Here is a 19,110-nt window from a genome sequence, read left to right as displayed (position 1 = left end):
TGGGCTTCCCACACCGGGATCTGCCCTGACGGGTGCGGTGTGTTACGTCACCCACGTGCTGCTGTGCTCGAGCTTTATCGGTTTAACGGCTGGGCTAATAAATTAAGTGTTTATAAACATCGACTGATTTAACTGAAATCTGCACATTTCCTGTGTGGGTCTGAATTGTGTGTCGGTATGGGATGGGAATCGAAATTATAACCCTGAGAACTCTGTGACCTGGGGCTGGAGGGAAAGGGATCGGGGAAGATATGGAGGGAAAAACTAAATACGTGTCTGGTGTAAATATGGAAATAATATAGGGAAATAATGAAATAATTTGGGAAATGCGGCCGTGGGTCGGGCAATATGTGAAGGGGGAGGAACAGTCACCGAGTCACTGACGTGATCCTGTTTTACCGCAGATCGTCAGCATTTTCCGAGGCTCCGCCCAACGCCCGTGACGCAATAAGCACATTGCGCATGCTCACATTCCCGGGAAAGGCGGTGTTTTTTTTCGTTCTTTGTGAAAGCGGGACGGCGGTGAGATCGGGATGGGGAGGGGGTTCTCGCCCCCTTGGACGGGGAGCCGGAGGCGGATTATTCTCTGCGGGGCAACACCAACAATTTCCCTTCGGTGAGTATTGAAGCCGGTCCCGAGCGGGGAGGTCTGACGTTGGGTAGTGAGTTCACTTTCCCGAACTCAAACAAGGGCAAATCTGCAGTTGCTGGAAATGCGAGCAACGCGCACAAAATGCTGGAGGAACTCAGCAGGCCGGGCAGAATCCAGGAAAAGAGTACAGTCGACATTAGCGGCCGAAACCCTTCGGCAGCACTGGAAAATAAAAGGTAGGGGTGGGGGAGGGAGAGAGAAACACAAGGTGATCGGTGAAACCTGAAGGGGGAGGGGATGAACTTTCCCGAACTGGCGGCCTCGCCTCGCTTCCTTCACAGAATCTGCCGGGGTCGGTCCGGGTTGTGATATCTTCACACCGAACCGTCTGAGATGAGCCGCCACTCAGCCCGATGTTCTGGTCCTATTAGCAGGATGAAGTAAAACATGTTTCTATATTGTTACTGACAGAGAATTGTACAATTTATGCTCCATGTGTTATCTGAATGTACTTGCCTGTGATGCTGCCACAGGTCAGTGTTTCTCTGTACCTGCACCTTCCCGTACTTGTGCACTTGGCAATAAATTCAACAGGACCTGAAAAATCACAGTGAGATTTGATTAGTGATGATCATCTTGGCAGCTCGGTAGGTCGAATGTATGAGACAGTACACTGTTAAATGCGAAACCCTGAACAGTGTTGATGATCAGAGGGATATTAGACTCCAAGTTCATCGCTCCCTGAAAGAGACTGCACAGATTGATCGGGTGGTTAAGAAGGCAAATGGCATGGTTGTCTTTATTAGTTGAAGCACTGAGTTCAAAACTCATGAAGTTGTGTTGCAGCTTTGAAAAACTAGTTAGCCCACATCTGGAGTGTTTCATACAGTTCTGGTCGCCCCCATTCTCGGAAGGATGTCGGGGCTTTGGAGAGGGCGCAGAAGAGGTTTACCAGGATACTGCCTGGATTAGAGGGCATGAGCTATAACGGGACTTTGGACAATATTATGTTGTTTTCTCTGGAGTGAAACTGGATAGATGTTTATAAGATTACCGGAGGATTAGAAGCAGTGTCTCAGAAGGCAGCGTCCATTGTTCAGGAACTCCGGCACCCAGGGCTGCCCTTTTCTCAATGTTACCATCAGATAGCGAGGTACAGAAGCCTGAAGGCACACACTCAGTGATTCAGAAACAGTTTCTTCCCCTCTGCCATCTGATTTCCAAATGGACATTGAACCCTTGAACACGACCTATGCCTCTCATAATCTTATACACGTCTATCAGGTCACCTCTTATCCTCCATCACTCCAAGGAGAAAAGGCTGAGTTCACTCACCTATTCTCATGAGGCATGCTCCCCAATCCAGGCAACATCCTTGTAAACCTCCTCTGCACTCTTTCGAAGGTTTCCACATTCTTCCGGTAGTGAGGTGACCAGAATTGAGCACAGTGGAGTGTGACCAGGGTCCTGTATAGCTGCAACATTACCTCTCAGCTTCTAAGCTCATTCCCACGATTAATAAAGGTCAATGCACCATACGTCATCTTAACCAGAGAGTCAACCTGCGTAGCAGCTTTGAGTGTCCTATGGACTTAGGCCCCAAGATCCCGCTGATCCTCCACACTGCCATGAGTCTTATCATTAATGCTATATCCTGCCATCATGTTTGACCAAACAAAATGAACAACTTCAAACTTATCCGGGTTGAACTCCAATTGCGACCTGTCAGCCCAGTTTTGCATCCTTTCGGTGTCCCGCTGTAACCTCTAACACCCTCCACACTATCCACAACACCCCCAAGCTTTGTGTCATCAGCAAATTTACTAACACATCCCTTCACTTCCTCATCCAGGTCATTTTATAAAAATCACGACAAGCAATGGTCCCAGATATATGTATACTGTAATTGATTTAGTTATTTATTTTTATTATTTTATTTTTTCTTCTATATTATGTATTGCATTGAACTGCTGCTGCAAAATTAACAAATTTCATGACGCATGCCAGTGATAATAAACCTGAATCTGAGTGGACAGATGGTATATTTTTTCTGGGGGTTGAAATGTCTAATACATTTAAAGTGAGATGAGATGTAAGTGGTAAGGTTGTCTCTTTCCACAAAGTGGTGGGTAGCTAGACACTCTGCCTGGGGTGGGAGATCCCACCAGTCACGTGATCCTGTTTGCCCCTCCCATTTAACCGCCGATGTAACAATCCCTTTGCTCATGTTCACAGACTCCGGCTGGGCGGTGTTTTCCTTTCCGCTCAGTGCTGAAGTGGATTGTCTGTGGGATCGGGGAAGGTGTCCTCGCCTCCTGGGTGGGGGAGCCAGGGGTCGGATCACAGTCTGTGGGCCAAAGATATCGCTTTCCCATCGGTGAGTATTGAGACCGATCCCGAGCGGGGAGATCTGATGTTGGCCGTGAGCCCCAAACTGAGGACCAATTACTCATTATTTTCTGATTATTTGGGCTGGTCAGAAATGTGTCGACTTCACTTAATCTGCATTGAACGATCCAGAACTGGAGCCCAGGCTGTCTATTTCTGCAGAGTTGAAATGGGTGACCCACGGACAGGTCACATAAGGCTTTCTCCTGCAGAACTCTCCCGCCCTCCGGTTTGTGATGCAAGATCACATGTTGTGTTGGGGAAATCTGATGTTGGCCACTGAGTCCCGTTAACTTCCCCCAACTCGTCTCGTTTCCTGAGGCTCCTCACATTTGTCCGTGAGCTTTGTGGCTGTTGTGTCTTCTCCCGGACTGGGGTGGGTGAGAAAGGAGAATGTCCCAGGTTGTGGGCATCTTTGATTTAAATGCCTGCTTTACCAAGGGACTGGGAAGTCTAGGGGGGAGAGTGGTTTCTGTGATGTGCTGATCTGGATCCAAAGGTCTCTGCAGATCCTCACAGTCATGAGCAGAGTAGTTACCATAAAAAGCATGAAGTGTCCAGATGGAAAGCTTGTTGATAAAAATATGGTGAGGATCAAAGTATATCTGGCAAAGTTCTTACTGTTTGTTCTAACTTTGTCATTTTAGAATCCTTTATACAGTAGTATGTACCATTAATTCAGTATCTGCATATTGCTGGAGAACCATCAGTGATTGTCCTTGATCTCTTCTCCCATCTGGTTCCATCTGCTCATTCCCTGCCCATCTTGTTCAACCTCTGTCCAGTCTCTCTCCCCCCAGCTTCAGTGATATGCATCAACTATCTGGGTCAACCTTGGTCCACCCTGTATCACACCTTTTCAGTGATATATATCAGCAGTCCTTCTAACCATAGTCTTCATTGTGAACTATTCTTTTACACCTTCGACCTCACTGAGTTATTTCCAAAATCACTTTTTGTTAGCTGGAATGGCAGAGGGTCATCAGGTACCAGTTCTGTTGTGTATTGGTGTGGAGGTGCTAGTTTATGAACAGTGACGGGCTGACACACTTCATCATATTACAGTCAGCAAAGAGTACTGGGAGAGTTGGTGCTTGGACTCTAGTCCTGTGATGGCTTTGACTTTGGTTAGTGTTTCTACAGAAGGGGCTGGATGGTCATCCTTCTGCAATGAAGCAGAAATTTCGAGCAGCTGCACATTGGTTGTGGGGAAATCCCGGACTGCACTACCCAGTGTGAGATTCAGGGATGATGTGTGAAACTCTCAGGGTCGGTGAGCAGCAGATTCAGCTGTGTGATTGTGAGGTTTGGTCCTGGGATAACACAGTTTTTGATCCAGGTAAAATGGACCCAGGATTGAGCTGCTTGGGCTTATGAGGTGTTAAGTGTGTACTTCTGTTGTAGGATCAGGTGTTTGTTTCTGGAGTTCCTTTGGAAGCATTGATTACTAATCTGAGGAGTGGCTATGAGTAAATGGGCTTTTCTGTGTTTACAGCAGTTTGGTGTTCAAACTGTGTTTAGAAATCCCCCCTCTCACTGTCACCTGTTGGCCACTCGGTGCAAGTCAAGCAGAATCTCAAGTTGCGGGAGATCTGCACTAAAAACTGAAAATGTTTGAAGTCATTCTGACAAAACGTTATTAACCTGAATTGTAATGTTTGTTCCTCTCCCCACAGCTGTCCCTTACCTGCCGAGCATTTCTGGTAATTGCAGCTTCTTTTTATTACATTCACCCTGGACTGGTTGATATTTCCTGAAATTGACCTGATTTAACCTGGGAATGGAAATGGCTCGTTCTGTGCTGGTACAACAGTGAAGAAAGCACAACTTTCCCTATAAATTAACCTGGTACCACTTTGTCTGTTTTTCCTGGAAATGTGTTCAGTACAATAGTTGCTAACAAGGTTCACATGAATAATCTCAGGAATGATTGAATTTATGTGTGAGGAGCATTTGATGGTTCTGGACCTATGGTCAATGGAGTTCAGAGGGACGGTGGAGGGATGTATTGTTAAGTAAACCTACCAAATGCTGAAAAGCCTGGTTACAGTGGACATGGAGAAGTGGTTTCCATTAGACAGAGAGTCTGTGATATGAGAGCACAATCTCAGAATAAAGATGAGAAACTTTAAAACTGAGAAAAAACGTGTTGTCCAAAAGATGTCTGATCTCTGGAGTTTGTTGCAGCAGAGGTTGGTTGAGGCTGCCATTTGGGTATATTTATGACAGAGATTAATATATTCCAGATTGCTAAGTAGCTGCAGGGTTACAGGAGGAAGGCAGGAATATTGTGTTGGAATAAAAATCAACCATGGTTGAATGGTGGGGCAGACCAGATGGATTGAATCATCTAATTCTGTTCCTGACTGAATGATGGCTCCTTATCCCATATTATTTTGTGACATGTGACGGACAATAAAAGATTGTTTACTGAGATCATTATATCTGCATTCAACTTTTAACTTCCAGCGAGTTTTGTTCTTAGTAACATTAAGCAGAAATGTTTGGTTCTCCTTTTTATTGTTAATGTGCTTTATTATCTCTCTGGTTAAAGTTAGACCTGCGGTGAGAAGAAATACCCCAACTGGAAGCAAACCACAGCTGAAGAAGGGAACAGCAACAAGTGAACCAGCCCGAGGATTGAGAGCATCAACGGGAGAGAACCCTTCTGACTTAGAATTTCCATTGACTCAGTCAGGAGAAAGATTGGTGAGTCTCATTTAGACAAACATTGAAGTCATGGTTGAGCATGGTACGATGAATGTGCTGAGTTGTGTATGTCACAATGCAAGAAGCATCGTAGGAAAGCCAGATGAGCTCAGGAAAGGGAATTATGATATTGTAGACATTATTGGAACTTGTTTACACCCAACAGTCTTAGGGATGTAGAGGAACAAATTTGTAGAGAGATTGCAGACCATGCCGAGAAACAAAAGTTGATTCAGTAAGTGATTTTAACTTTCCATATACAGGCAGTCCCTGGGTTACATATGAGTTCCGTACCTGAGTCAATCTTTAAGACAGATTTGTACGTATGTCGGAACAAGTACATCCGATATTATTTAGCGTCAGTTAGTCAAACATTTGTCTTAGTATATAGTATATATTTTACTTTTCTATGCATATAAAACAGTTAAGAAATGTAAGTATTCCAATAATTAAACTATCGTGTTGCTTAGTAATAATTGTAGCTTTCATCATGGCAGGGACTTTCACATGCTCCATTATTCTCAATTTATCCATTATCATTTAGATGTGTTACGATAGTTGACCGTCTGTAGCCTAACGCTTTTCCAATGACAGATGGCATTTCACCTCTTTCCAAACGCTTTATTATTCGCACTTTATTTTCAAATGCGATCGCTTCCTGTCAATGGAACAGAAACACTGCAGGTGGTGGGTGCCGACCTGCGCCAGCTCCCGAGCTCCACTGGGTCCTAAGAACTGCAGCACTAAATTCCCCAGGTCCTGAACTGCACCGCACTGAGACAGGTTAAATGGGACTGGGGGTTGTGCTGGGTTTGGGTATTTGATCTTCCACAATATTCTGTGTGGGAATTTAAACTGGAGGTGGCAGTGTTTTTTTTTTACGAGGTTGAGTTGCGAGCTCGACACCAACCCTGCATGGAGGGTACGGGAGTCACTGGATCGACATCAACCCGGCACGGGAGCAGTCTGTCACTAAAACAAACTCGGGAACCTCCGTTCTCTAGCCCGGTGCTGAGCTGACTGTGCCACCAGCTGACAGGAATGGCGGGAGGGGGGTGTGAGGTCAGGGTAAATCTTACTAAGAAAAATTTAAGCCCAATACAAAGTTAAACACTCAACACAGTGTCAATGGCAATGACTTAAAATGGCGGACTGCATTCTCCTTCCTCGGTTCGTAAGTACAAGTTGTCCGTAAGTCAGACTTCGTAACTCAGGGACTACCTGTATTGACTGCGACTCGAATAGTGTAAAAGGGGTAGATGGGGTAGAGTTTCTCAAATGTGCCCTTAATCAGTATGTAAAATTCCTGATGTAGAAGTGTGCAATAAGCTGTTAGGAAATGATCAGGGCTGGTGACAGAAATTAGTGATCATAATGCCATGAAATTCAGAATAAAGATGGAAAAAGAGAGGTCTGGACCACGGGTTGAGATTCTAAATTGGAGAAAGGTCAATTTTGATAGTATCAGGAAGGATCTGACAAGTGTGGTTTGGGACAGGCTGTTTCCTGGAAAAGGAGTACTTGGTAAGTGGGAGGCTTTGAGAAGTGAAATTTTGAGAGTGCAGAGTTTGTATGTGCCTAACAACATAAAAGTTGAAACGTAACCAGTGCAGAAAACTTGACTTTCAGGAAATATTGAGGCCCCGGATATTTTGTTCCTCTAAATGCCTCAGACTGTTGGGTGCTGCCAAGACGCATTAATGACTACAATATTATAATTCCACATCCTGCGTTCATCTGAGATTTTTTTAGTTGTCTTCTGTTAGGTTCTAAAAGCTTCAAAATAGTGTTTGCTCTTTTGTTTCCCCTCTCTTTGGCTTTTATGTTGTCTTTGGCTTCTCATTTCAGCCACGGTTGTGTCCTCCTGCCTTTCCAATGCTTCCACTTTTTTGGGATGCATCGATCACTCAGCTTCCGAATTGCTCCCAGAAACTCCAGCCATTGCTGCTCCATTGTCACTCCTACCTTTTCCCTTCCAAACAAGTTTGGCCAGCTTCTCCGACATAGAAACATGGAGAAGTTCAGTACAGAAAGAGGCTATTTGGCCCATCTAGTCAATGCTGAAAAAAACCATTTAAGCTGTGCAACTACCTGCACCATCACCCTCCATACCCCTACCACCAGCCTCCCATCCAAACTTCTTTTAAATTGTGAAACCAAGCTCATATTCACCACTGGTGCTGACATCTCATTCCACACTCTCACAACCATTTCAGTAAAGAGCTTTTCCAAATGTTCCCATTAAATTTTCAACTTTTCCACTTACTTCTGGTTCTGGTTCTGGTTATCATTGCACCCAACCTCAGTGGAAAATCCTCCTTCCATTTACCCTATCTTTACCCTTATAATGTTGTATACTTCTGACAAATACTCAAAGCAATGTATAATTTCATTCTTTATGTTTAGAGCATTTTTAAGTGTATAAGATGATGAGGGGTATTGATCGTGTGGACAGCCAGATGTTTATTCCCAGGGCTGAAATGGCTAACACGAGGGGACATAGTTTTAAGGTGCTTGGAAATAGATACCGAGTGGATGTCAGGGGTAAGTTTTTCACACAGAGAGTGGTGGGTGTTTGGAATGCTCTGCCGGCTATTTGTGTGAGAGTGTTTCAGTTACTGTGGGGCCAGCACCCATGCAGCTCAGTGGGAACAGGGAATAATACCAATGGAGAGAGTCAAACTGAGCCAAGGCACAGATTGGAGATGGCAGAAATGCCGCATTCTTATAGAGACAGGAAGAACATCAGAGAGTTTGATGGTCATTCCAGATACCAGCACTGTGCCCAGTTAGAAGGTCATTTCTCTCTCCAAATTGGGTTGAACTTCACTGTAACAGTGTGATGTCAGATCACACCTTGACAACTCAAGTGATCTCAGCTGAAATGTTGTTCTAAACCAATTGATGGATTTTGTAAATCTTTTTACAGTTTAAAAATGACAAGGAATTCGTCTACGGGAATGTCTAACACAACACACACGTTTTGCTGCCTCTTTTGATATTTAAGATGTGGAGCAAGGGATTCACTCGATTATCCTTCCTGCTCAGACTGCGGGGAAGGATTCACTCGGTCATTTCAACTGAAGGTACATCAGCAAGTTCACACTGGGACAAGGCCATTCACCTGTTCTGTTTGTGAGAAGGGATTCAGTCGTCTTCCCACCTGTGACACACTAGTCAGATCACACTGGGCAGAAGCTGGTCATCTGCTGAATTTGTGGGGAAAGATTCATTTTGTCATCTAACCTAATGGCTCACCAGCGAGTTCACACCGGGGAGCGGCCATTCACCTGCTCAGACTGTGGGAAGGGATTCACTCGGTCATCCCAACTGAAGGTACATCAGAGAGTTCACACTGGAGAGAGACCATTCACTTGCTCAGACTGTGGAAAGGGATTCATTCAGTCATCCGACCTACTCACACACCAGTCAGTTCACACTGGCGAAAGGCCATTCACCTGCTCAGACTGTGGGAAGGGATTCACTCAGTCATCCGCCCTAATGGCACACCGGCGAGTTCACACCGGCGAGCGGCCGTTCACCTGCTCGAACTGTGGGAAGAGATTCACTCGGTCATCCCAACTGAAGGTACATCAGCGAGTTCACACCGGGGAGAGGCCATTCACCTGCTCAGACTGTGGGAAGGGATTCACTCGGTCATCTAACCTAGTGGTACACCAGCGAATTCACACCGGGGAGCGGCCGTTCACCTGCTCAGACTGTGGGAAGGGATTCACTTGCTCACCCCAACTGAAGGTACATCAGCGAGTTCACACCAGGGAGAGGCCATTCACCTGCTCAGACTGTGGGAAGAGATTCACTTGGTCATCCCAAATGAAGGTACATCAGAGAGTTCACACTGGAGAGAGGCCGTTCATCTGCTCAGACTGTGGGAAGGGATTCATTTGCTCATCCCAGCTGAAGGTACACCAGTCAGTTCACACTGGGGAGAGGCTGTACACTTGCTTAGTCTGTAGGAAGGGATTCACCCGGTCATCTCAGTTACTGAGACACCAGTCAGTTCACACTGGTGAGTGGCTGTTCACCTGCTCAGACTGTGGGAAGGGATTCACTGAATCATCTCAACTGAAGGTACATCAGAGAGTTCACACTGTAGAGAGGCCATTCACCTGCTCAGACTGTGGGAAGGGATTCACTCGGTCATCCGACCTACTGGCACACCAGCGAATTCATACCGAGGAGCGGCCATTCACCTGCTCAGACTGTGGGAAGGGATTCACTCGATCATCTAAACTGAAGGTACATCAGCGAGTTCACACTGGGTAGAGGCTGATCACCTGCTCGGACTTTGGGAAGAGATTCTCTCAGCCAAATCAACCAAATGTGCATCACTGACTTTACACTGGGGAGAGGCTGATCACCTACTGTGAATGTGGTAAGCAATTGACTCAGTAATCAGACACAGACATACTTTATTGTTCCCGAGGGAAATTGGGTTTCGTTACAGTCGCACCAACCAAGAATAGGAAATATAGCAATATGAAACCATAAATAATTAAATAATACTAAGTAAATTATGCTGTTACGTACCCCGTAACTGGGTTAACAGACCAGCAGAAATGGAAGGATACGTTGGAGTCTGGTGGTACTTTAACTAAAGGTGTTTGTTAGTAAAATAAGCAAAACAGTATCAATAATGCAAATATACATATAAAATAGGTTAGCAATAATATACATAGAAGTGTTGGAATAATAATCAATAATAATAAACAAGCTCTATGAATGTCTAGGGGTAAATGAATAGTCATAAGAGAATATAAAGTTCAGTTCAGTTCGTCCATGCTGAGGTACCATTGCTGTGCTGCAATTGTTGGAGAGAGAGAGGAGAGAGAGAGAGAGAGAGGGAGTGAGAGAGAGCGAGCATGAGATTGAGCAGCTGCAGGAGGCAAACCTTCTGTTGTCTTCTTGTACCATTGTACCATTGTGGACATTCGGTTATGACCCCTCCGTTCTCAGCTGGACTGTTCTTCTGTGGTGGACTCGTCACTCTGGCATGAGTGGACACACACACAAGCCCCCACCAGCCCTGCCGTCACACTGTGAGCTTTTGTGACCGATCTCCTGATTCGGTCCTCGAAGCCCCCACCTTCCTGTGGGTGCACAACACTCTTTCAGTGACCACTGGTGTGTCTGAGGGTGTCTCCCCAGACCCGTCTTTTATCCCCACTGACAGGGTATCAGCCATCCATCAACTCAATATGTCTATGTCCATCAAACTAGGCCACTCCTGATGTCTCCTCAGGAATGTTAACGAGGAAAGAAGTGTCCCTGCAGCAAAAGGTTTTGTTTACCTTTCCATCAGTGAAGAAGCCATAATACATAAATCAGTCGTCTCTCTCTCTCTTATCTGTAGCAGATGTCTTTACCTCTGTTCTTCATCTCTCTCTCTCTCTCTCTCTCTTTAGCAGCATAGTCCTCAAAGGTGGGGGGGGGGAGGGTCAGCTCTGGACCCCATTTCCATCTGGTCTGTTCAGCACACAGAACACCCCCACCCTTCAAAGAATTTTCACCGGGGTGAAGATTAACTAGTAAAGCACATTACAGAGTCTAATCTAATACAGAAGTGGTTTTTAACTACAAGGATAACACAGATATACTTTCAAATTAACACCTAGATAAACAATCAGCAATTACATTATCATTTCCCTTTACATGTTGTATTTTCATATCATATTCTTGTAACAACAGACTCCAACTTAATAACCGTCTATTTTTATTCTTCATGTTTGTCAAAAATACCAAGGGGTTGTGATCAGTATAAACTATCACTGGTTTCTGTGCTGGACAAATGCTGTAATGCTGTAATGCCAGGATAAGTGACAGTAATTCTTTTTCTACAGTGGAGTTAATTCTTAGCTTAGGTGTATATCACAAAGAGTGAACCAATACATGAGTGATTATAATGTAGTACATTACAGAAGTTTGTGCAAATAGTAATCTCTATTTTACTTCTAAACTTAACTTTCATTCAACCTACTATGATATTGTCTTTAACTTTCACAAGCTTCGTCCAGAAAACAAAGCTTATCACCAATGTTTTCTAAACTAAGCCCATTTTCTGAACTTCCACACCACTCATTAATTTTAAGCAGGTCATTAATTTTATCTTCAGGATCTTTAATTTGATTAATTTCCTTAATGACACTAGCAGATGGTCTCTCTGGGCCAAAACAACACTTCAAGTTCTGCCTCTCCAAATCACATACTTGAGCAACATCACCAAGTTGTGCATCCTAAGTTTCAAAACAAACACCTTGTTAACAAACCATTGTTTAATTAATGATCCCTTCCCTTTGCACAACAGTCCTGGAACCAAACCTGACTTTACATTTACTTTATTCAAAAGTCCAGTAACACTTTTTCCCTCAGTATCTTCAATAACATCCATCTCACCAGCTTTTATCTCATCACTAACTTTTAACACAAGTGACTGAGAATCCTCATTTTCCTCTGGTGCCAAGGTTAACCCTTTCTTCACTGAACCAAGTCCATCTGACCCAAAAGGATTGCATTCCTTTTTAACCAAATCAGACATATATGCTGCGTATGCACGTTGAGCCTTCCCTTTAAGTACACTTTGTAACAACACCACCCACTTATCTCTAGGCCACTTCTGGTTCACGGCCACTTTTTCAAAATGCAAGAAGTACCGATCAATGTCCGTCTCCTCGAATGGAGGTACTGACCTAATCTCCTGACTAACATTAAACTTTTCCCCGCGGTCTGCCCCGCTATCCACGTGTTGCCATTTCTCCCTCTCAAACTGTCGCTGTTTTACTGCCTCCTCCACCTCCAACTTAATTCTCTTCCAGACGTAACTGGACCTCCCCTTTCCCTACAGGAAAGTGTTCTAACAACTCCGCCTTGAATATCTGCATCGTGACAATGTTCAGCTATCTTACGTTGTATCTCTGCCTTCGTCATCCCTTTCTTAACCTCCTTGAGTTCCAAGGACTCCACCATTTCCCACAACTCAGACTTTTTAGCCTTCTTTAAACCCACAGGATTTAACAGAAACTCGTCAACATCCATTTCTGCTGCCTGTCTTTCTGGTTTCTCACACAACCAGATCAGATAAGGGAAATCGATCCCGATTCACCGGCCCCCCAATTTGGTAATCAAATCACTTTAGCTAAAGGTGTTTATTAGTAAAATAAGCAAAACAATATCACTAATGCAAATACACATATAAAACAGGTTAGCAATAATAAACATAGAAGTGTAGGAATAATAATCAATAATAAGAAACAAGCTCTATCAATGTCTAGGGGTAAGTGGAAATAGGTCCAGGACCAGCCTATTGGCTCAGGGTGTCTGACACTCTGAGGGAGAAGTTGTAAGGTTTGATGGACACAGGCAGGAATGACTTCCTATGACGCTCAGTGTTACATCTTGGTGGAATGAGTCTCTGGCTGAATGTACTCCTGTGCCTAACCAGTACATTATGGAGTGGATGGGAGTCATTGTCCAAGATGGCCTGCAACATGGACAGCATCCTCTTTTCAGACACCACTGTCAGAGAGTCCAGTTCCACCCCCACAACATCACTGGCCTTACGAATGAGTTTGTTGTTTCTGTTGGTGTCTGCTACCCTCAGCCTGCTGCCCCAGCACACAACAGCAAACATGATAGCACTGGCCACCACAGACTCAGCATTGTCCGGCAGATGTTAAAGGACCTCAGTCTCCTCAGGAAATAGAGACGGCTCTGACCCTTCTTGTAAACAGCCTGAGTGTCCTTTAATCTAACCTTATGTAACTCTTGCTTTGGCTTTCAGCTTAATATAGGGGGTGATAGACCCGCAGCCCGGCCAAACTGAAGAAATCTTGTCTGGGTGGGTGCTGTGTGTTGTGTCCCCTGTAACAAATCAGTACCCTGAAATAACAAACTGTACACAATATGTGATTAAATGATTGAGCTTTATAATTCTTACTTTGACTATAGGGTTAGTAAAGAAAACAAAAAAAAGAAAAAGGGCCCACTCTCTCCATTCACGTCTTCTCATCTCCCCAGCAAAAGAGCACAAAATCTCTCTTCCAAACTCACAAGAAAGAACATTTCTCTCATTGGATAGCCCCGCACTCCAAAACCCTGTTATCTCTAGTCGTAACCTAAACATTGTTATACTTGTGACAGACTACCGGGTTCACACTGGGGAGAAAGTTTCAATGAGCTGCATGCTGGATATTTGTCCATCACCGTTGCTGAATGCAATTTCTAGAGTGACTGTCGGTGCTGAACTCTGCAATTATTGCTGCTGCTCACCACACCCAGTTCTGCACCCTGGTCACTGGGCATGGGAGGAGTTTCTTCTGCTGCATATTCACCTTTAATGGGACTGGTGTTTAATATTCTGGATCTGAGAGAAATAAATCAGTTCATTTTAAACTCTGTCTTGGTGAATTTACAACACACCTAGTGTACAGTAGAGAGTTAACTCAGGCCAGCTGGACCCAGTGATTCTGTTCCACAACAGTCCTTTTAAATCCTCCCGTTTTCCCCCTCTCACTCTCCCTGTGGTGATGGGTTCTAAACAGTCACCACTCTGTGGGTGAAGAGGTTTCCCTTTAATTTTCTACTGACTGAAGAAGTCGAGCTGACTGCAGTTCTGTCTGAGATGTTCTTCACCCCTCTAATCTCTGGATGCGGAAGAATGACATTGGGAGTTAAACTCCTTAATCACGACTCATTTCCACATTATGGGTCACTTTCCCTGCTTCTAAAGTGTTGTTAGAGAACACCACTGTTCTCTAAAGACTGAAGGCAGAATGGGAAACGATTAGTTGAATGTTCAATGAAGCAGGGTCAGAAACCAGAGGCAAGTCTGCACAGGGCAGAGATTGGGGCTCTGGATGATGGTTGGGTTAAGAACGTATGATGAGGAGAAGGGAATCAGCAGCAAGATGTGGCAACGAATGACAGAGTAGCAACATTTGGAAGCTGCTTGACAGAAAATAATTTGGTTGTCTGACTGATGACACAAACAATACCTGTGGTGAGGTACTCCACTGGTTGAAGAACACTTGTGTGTTGGGAATGGTTTTATCTGTTGGGAGAGTTGTTCCTGTTTGTTTATCCTGTAATATTATATCCGGATGGTTTTTATGGATTGTACTATCTGAAATAATTTATTGATTATCATCTAATTTGCAAGATTTTGACACTAAAACTGTATCGGGCTTGTATTTATGGTACCTTTATGAAGTGATGGAGGGCATTCATGAGTTTGTATTTTAAAGCAAGATTTTGGTGAATGATATTTGCCATTTGTTTGTACCTTTGTAAGTAATCAGATTGAGTTAATCTGCAGGATCCTGGAATGTGTTGGATTGTGTCTGATTTCTCTGGCATTTTCTGCACTAACTTCCTCGTTTGTTAATATTTCATGTACTTTTGATGTTTTACCCCTTTTATCAAACATCTTGTCCTGTATTTCTGCAAGAAACCCCTTTGTTTTTTGGGAAGAGGTCTCCAACTCTCAGTCAGGTGCTCAAGGCTTCCTTGTCACCATCTAGTCTACTCAGATTGTTGGGATGTCTCCCATGGAGGGTCAGACTCATTTCACTGGTTAATGTTTTCTTCCAGAGTGATGATTTATTGTTCTGAGTTGGCCTCTCATTTAAGTTTTCTGGTCTGTATTTCTTATCACGATTGCAAATACACACATGGAGTGCTGAATTCTGTTCATTTTTGATGAAAATATATATTTAAAAGTTTTATCTGACTGTTTTTTCTTGTTTTTTTTATTGAAGTTCATCATCAAACATTTCCAGAAGATGTATTTCAGACATTGTAGATATATATCATATAATTATATGTGCCACAAATCTCTGCATAGAATTTATCTGAGGTATACACTTATAGAAAAGAGTAAAAGAAAAAACAAGCAAAAGGAAAAAATAACGTTTTTTTTTTGCAGCAAATTCATTGATTTGTGAGAATAAAATCAGGCCTATGAGGCATTACGTAGTTAAACTATTTTTCCCAGTATGAATCAAATTGTTCCAGATTATGATTATCTTCTCCAATTTGTAAATGTCCATTGTAATTTCCATCCATGCATTTAAAGTTGGGCTCTCCTGTGATAACCATTTCCTAGTAACAGTCTTTTTACCAGCCACCAACAATATATTCATTAAATATTTATCTTTTCTCAACCATTCTTGAGGTATATATCCAAAATATATGGTCTTACTCCCCAAGGGTATTTCACATTTAAAGATGCCATTGTGTATCCTCCTACAATAGTCTTTGATAACAGGGCAGTCATAAAAAATATAATAATGATTTGCATTTCGATTTCCACAGTTTCTCCAGCAAACAGGGAGGTTACAATCATAATGGAATTTCTGAGAGGGTGTAATAAAATATCTTATTAAGTTTTTCCATCCGAACTCACTCCATTTCTGAGAACTGGTACACTTCCATTGATACCTCCATATTATTGTCCATTCTTCCTCAGATATAATTATCCCTCCTTGCTTCTCCCATTTTGTTTTAATGTATGAAGTCAAATATGTTTTAAGATTTGACAAACCCTTATACATGCTTGAAATAATTCTACTACCGTTATCTGAATTATATGCTTTACTAAATAGCTCTATCATGCATGTACTTGCCTTGGTTACAATTTTAAGCATCCTATTAACATACTGTCGCATCTATAAATACTGATAAAAATCTTGTTTTTCTAAATGTTTCTCTTTCAACATTTCAAAGCTGAACAGTGTTCCTTCTTTCATTATGTTGCAAAGAACTGTTATTCCTTTAGCTGTCCAGTCCTTAAATCTAGCATCCAATTTATTTCGTGTAAAATCCGAGTCATATGCACACCATTGAAAAATTGCAGTATCTCCCTCTAGATTATATTCTTTTATAGTAGTTTGTCATATTTTAAGAGTCAATTTCACCCATGGATTATCAATAGTATTTATGTACCTTTGCAAGTTATTATCAGCCAAAATTGCTTGCATGGGGATGGGAAGTACCCACTCCTCAATGTTTTTCCACTGAGCGTCATATGATGCGTTGCTCCAGCACATCACAGCTCTCAACTGTGCTGCAAAGTAATAACCTCTAAGAGAAGTTAGGCCGCATCCACCCATTTCCTTTGCTAATTGCAAAGTTTTGAGATGAACTCTAGGCCTTTTACATTGCCAAATATACCTTGATAACATCTTGTTCCGTTCATTGAATTGACTTTGATTAATCTCTATTGGTAGGGGCTGAAAGAGCTATAACAGTATGGGCAGTATATTCATTATAATAGACTCAATCCTTGAACTGAAACTAAAAGAAAGGAATCAGGTTCCATCTTGCTATATATTCCTTAATGTTTTTTTTATATAAAGGCTGATAATTACATTCTGATAATGTTGCCTAATCTTTTGGCATAATGATGCCCAAATATTTGAAAGACTCTGTTTGCCATGCCCAGGGATATCTACTTTCAATTTCTCTTTGTGGGCTATAGTAATATGAAAGTAATTGGGTTTTATCTATGTTGATCTTGTATCCTGATAATTGACCATATTGTTCAAAGGATTGCATCAATCAGGTAAAGAGTATGTTGGTTGCCCTAGATAGATCAAAATGTCATCCACATAACAAGCCAATTTATGCCCTGTCCCTTTACCAGTAATTCCCCATTTTGTCTGATGTATTGAGCTAATGGTTCCAGATATAATGCGAAGAGTAGTGCTGACCATGCACAACCCTGTCTTGTGCCCCTTTCTAGGGTAAGACTATTTGATAAATATCCATTGATTTTAATCCTAGCGGTAGGGTTGTCATATAGTGCCTGTATAGTTTTAATCATTGTTATGGAAACCAAATCTATGTAAAACTCTGTAAAGAAAATTCCAATTAACCAAATCAAATGCCTTTTCAGCGTACACGCTTATCACTATTGCTTTGATTTTATTTTTGTATATATGATCCATAATGTGAAGTATCCTTCGTATATTGTGCAAACACGAGGAAATCTGCAGATGCTGGATATTCAAACAACAACACACACAATGTTGGTGGAACACAGCAGGCCAGGCAGCATCTATAGGGAGAAGCACTGTCGACGTCTCAGGCCGAGACCCTTCATCAGAACTAACAGAAAGGAAGGATACTAAGAGATTTGAAAGTAGGAGGGGGAGGGGGAAATGCGAAATGATAGGAGAGGACCGGAGGGGGCGGAGTGAAGCTGAGAGCTGGAAAGGTGATTGGCAAAAGTGATACAGAGCTGGAGAAGGGAAAGGATCATGGGACAGGAGGCCTAGGGAGGAAGAAAGGGGGAGGGGAGCACCAGAGGGCGATGGAGAACAGGCAGAGTGATGGGCAACTAAGTATGTCAGGGATGGGGTAAGAAGGGGAGGAGGCGCATTAATGGAAGTTAGAGAAGTCAATGTTTGTGCCTTTCTTTCTCCCTTATCACCATTGCTTTGATTTTATATGAATTTGTATACGTTCTCTCTCTTCAGCAAGAGTCATTCCTTTGCCGCCCGGCTGGCAGTTTCCGCAGCCGCAATCCCCGCATTTTGGCTCGCATGCTGCGCCAATACTATCCCACTTCCGATTTCCACGTTCGATTTCCACAGCGGTTTTCTAGAACACGGAAGATGTCATCTGCAGTTTTATAAGTATTGAGGCAAAGGTCTCTTCTGACTTTGTTGTCAAGACTGTCCAGCAGTTGAACCTTTTTCACCTCTCTTGAACCGGTCGGCTCTCCCTGCCTCTGGAGTGCTTCCCAGTCCTTTCTCCACCTGTGAAAATCACGTCTGCTGCCAGGAAACTTGGGAAGGGCCGTCGGTTTCAGTCTGATGGCTGGCGTGAGAAAATTGGAGGAAAAGCCCAATGCTGTCGGTGTTAGTCTTTCAGCGTCCTCCTTTCTCCTTGCCTGTATGAAGTGGGCCTTCTTGGAAACCAACTTGGGGACGTTGAGTTCGAGCCCCTTTAGGCGACTCTGAAGGTGCTTCCGATCCCCTGGCGGGATCCATCGTTCCCACCTCCTTTGCTGTCTTTACCAGTCCTTGCAGGTGGTTAAGCATGAAGCCATACACCTCCTGGTGGCCATCGGGTTGTACAGCAGTGACGTCTTCACATTCATCCTCTGCTGCTTGTAGTACTGTGAGCAACTCAACATTTCCAAAGTTGGTCCAAAGAGTCTCCTGGATCAGCCTTCTGATTTCCTTTAGTTTCAACTCACACTCATTTGCCGTCTTTGCCAGGTCGGCTTTTTGCTGTTCAGTTGACACAGCTACTTTCTCTGTGTTCAGCTCCGCCTCCCGTTCTGCAGTGAGTCCGGCCTCCGCATCATCATTGGCTTCCATGACTCTCTTGGCTTCTATTGTGAGTTTATTGAAACTCACTCTGAGCTCCTCTTCAGACATGTCTTCATAGGTCCTGGT

The 19,110-nt window shown here is 43.3% G+C and overlaps 1 protein-coding gene across 2 annotated transcripts in view; it reads left to right on the top strand.

Moving 5' to 3' along the window:
• The window catches only part of LOC140723376 (uncharacterized), a 40,643-nt gene that overhangs the window by 15,799 nt on the left and 5,734 nt on the right, over positions 1-19,110 (top strand). Inside the window, exons 3-5 of one of the 2 annotated variants that reach the window (XM_073037957.1) lie at positions 405-616; positions 5,535-5,689; positions 8,619-15,434. In XM_073037957.1, coding sequence (XP_072894058.1) covers positions 8,939-9,976 — 1,038 coding nt within the window. In that variant the 5' untranslated portion in view covers positions 405-616; positions 5,535-5,689; positions 8,619-8,938 and the 3' untranslated portion in view covers positions 9,977-15,434. Of the gene's footprint in view, positions 1-404; positions 617-5,534; positions 5,690-8,193; positions 15,435-19,110 lie in introns of those variants that run through there. The other variant, XM_073037956.1, reaches the window with a different exon arrangement.

The sequence above is a fragment of the Hemitrygon akajei genome, unplaced genomic scaffold (genome assembly GCF_048418815.1).
Source record: "Hemitrygon akajei unplaced genomic scaffold, sHemAka1.3 Scf000111, whole genome shotgun sequence".
NCBI classification, from domain to species: domain Eukaryota; kingdom Metazoa; phylum Chordata; class Chondrichthyes; order Myliobatiformes; family Dasyatidae; genus Hemitrygon; species Hemitrygon akajei.
This window is presented reverse-complemented; position numbering and strand designations above follow the sequence as displayed.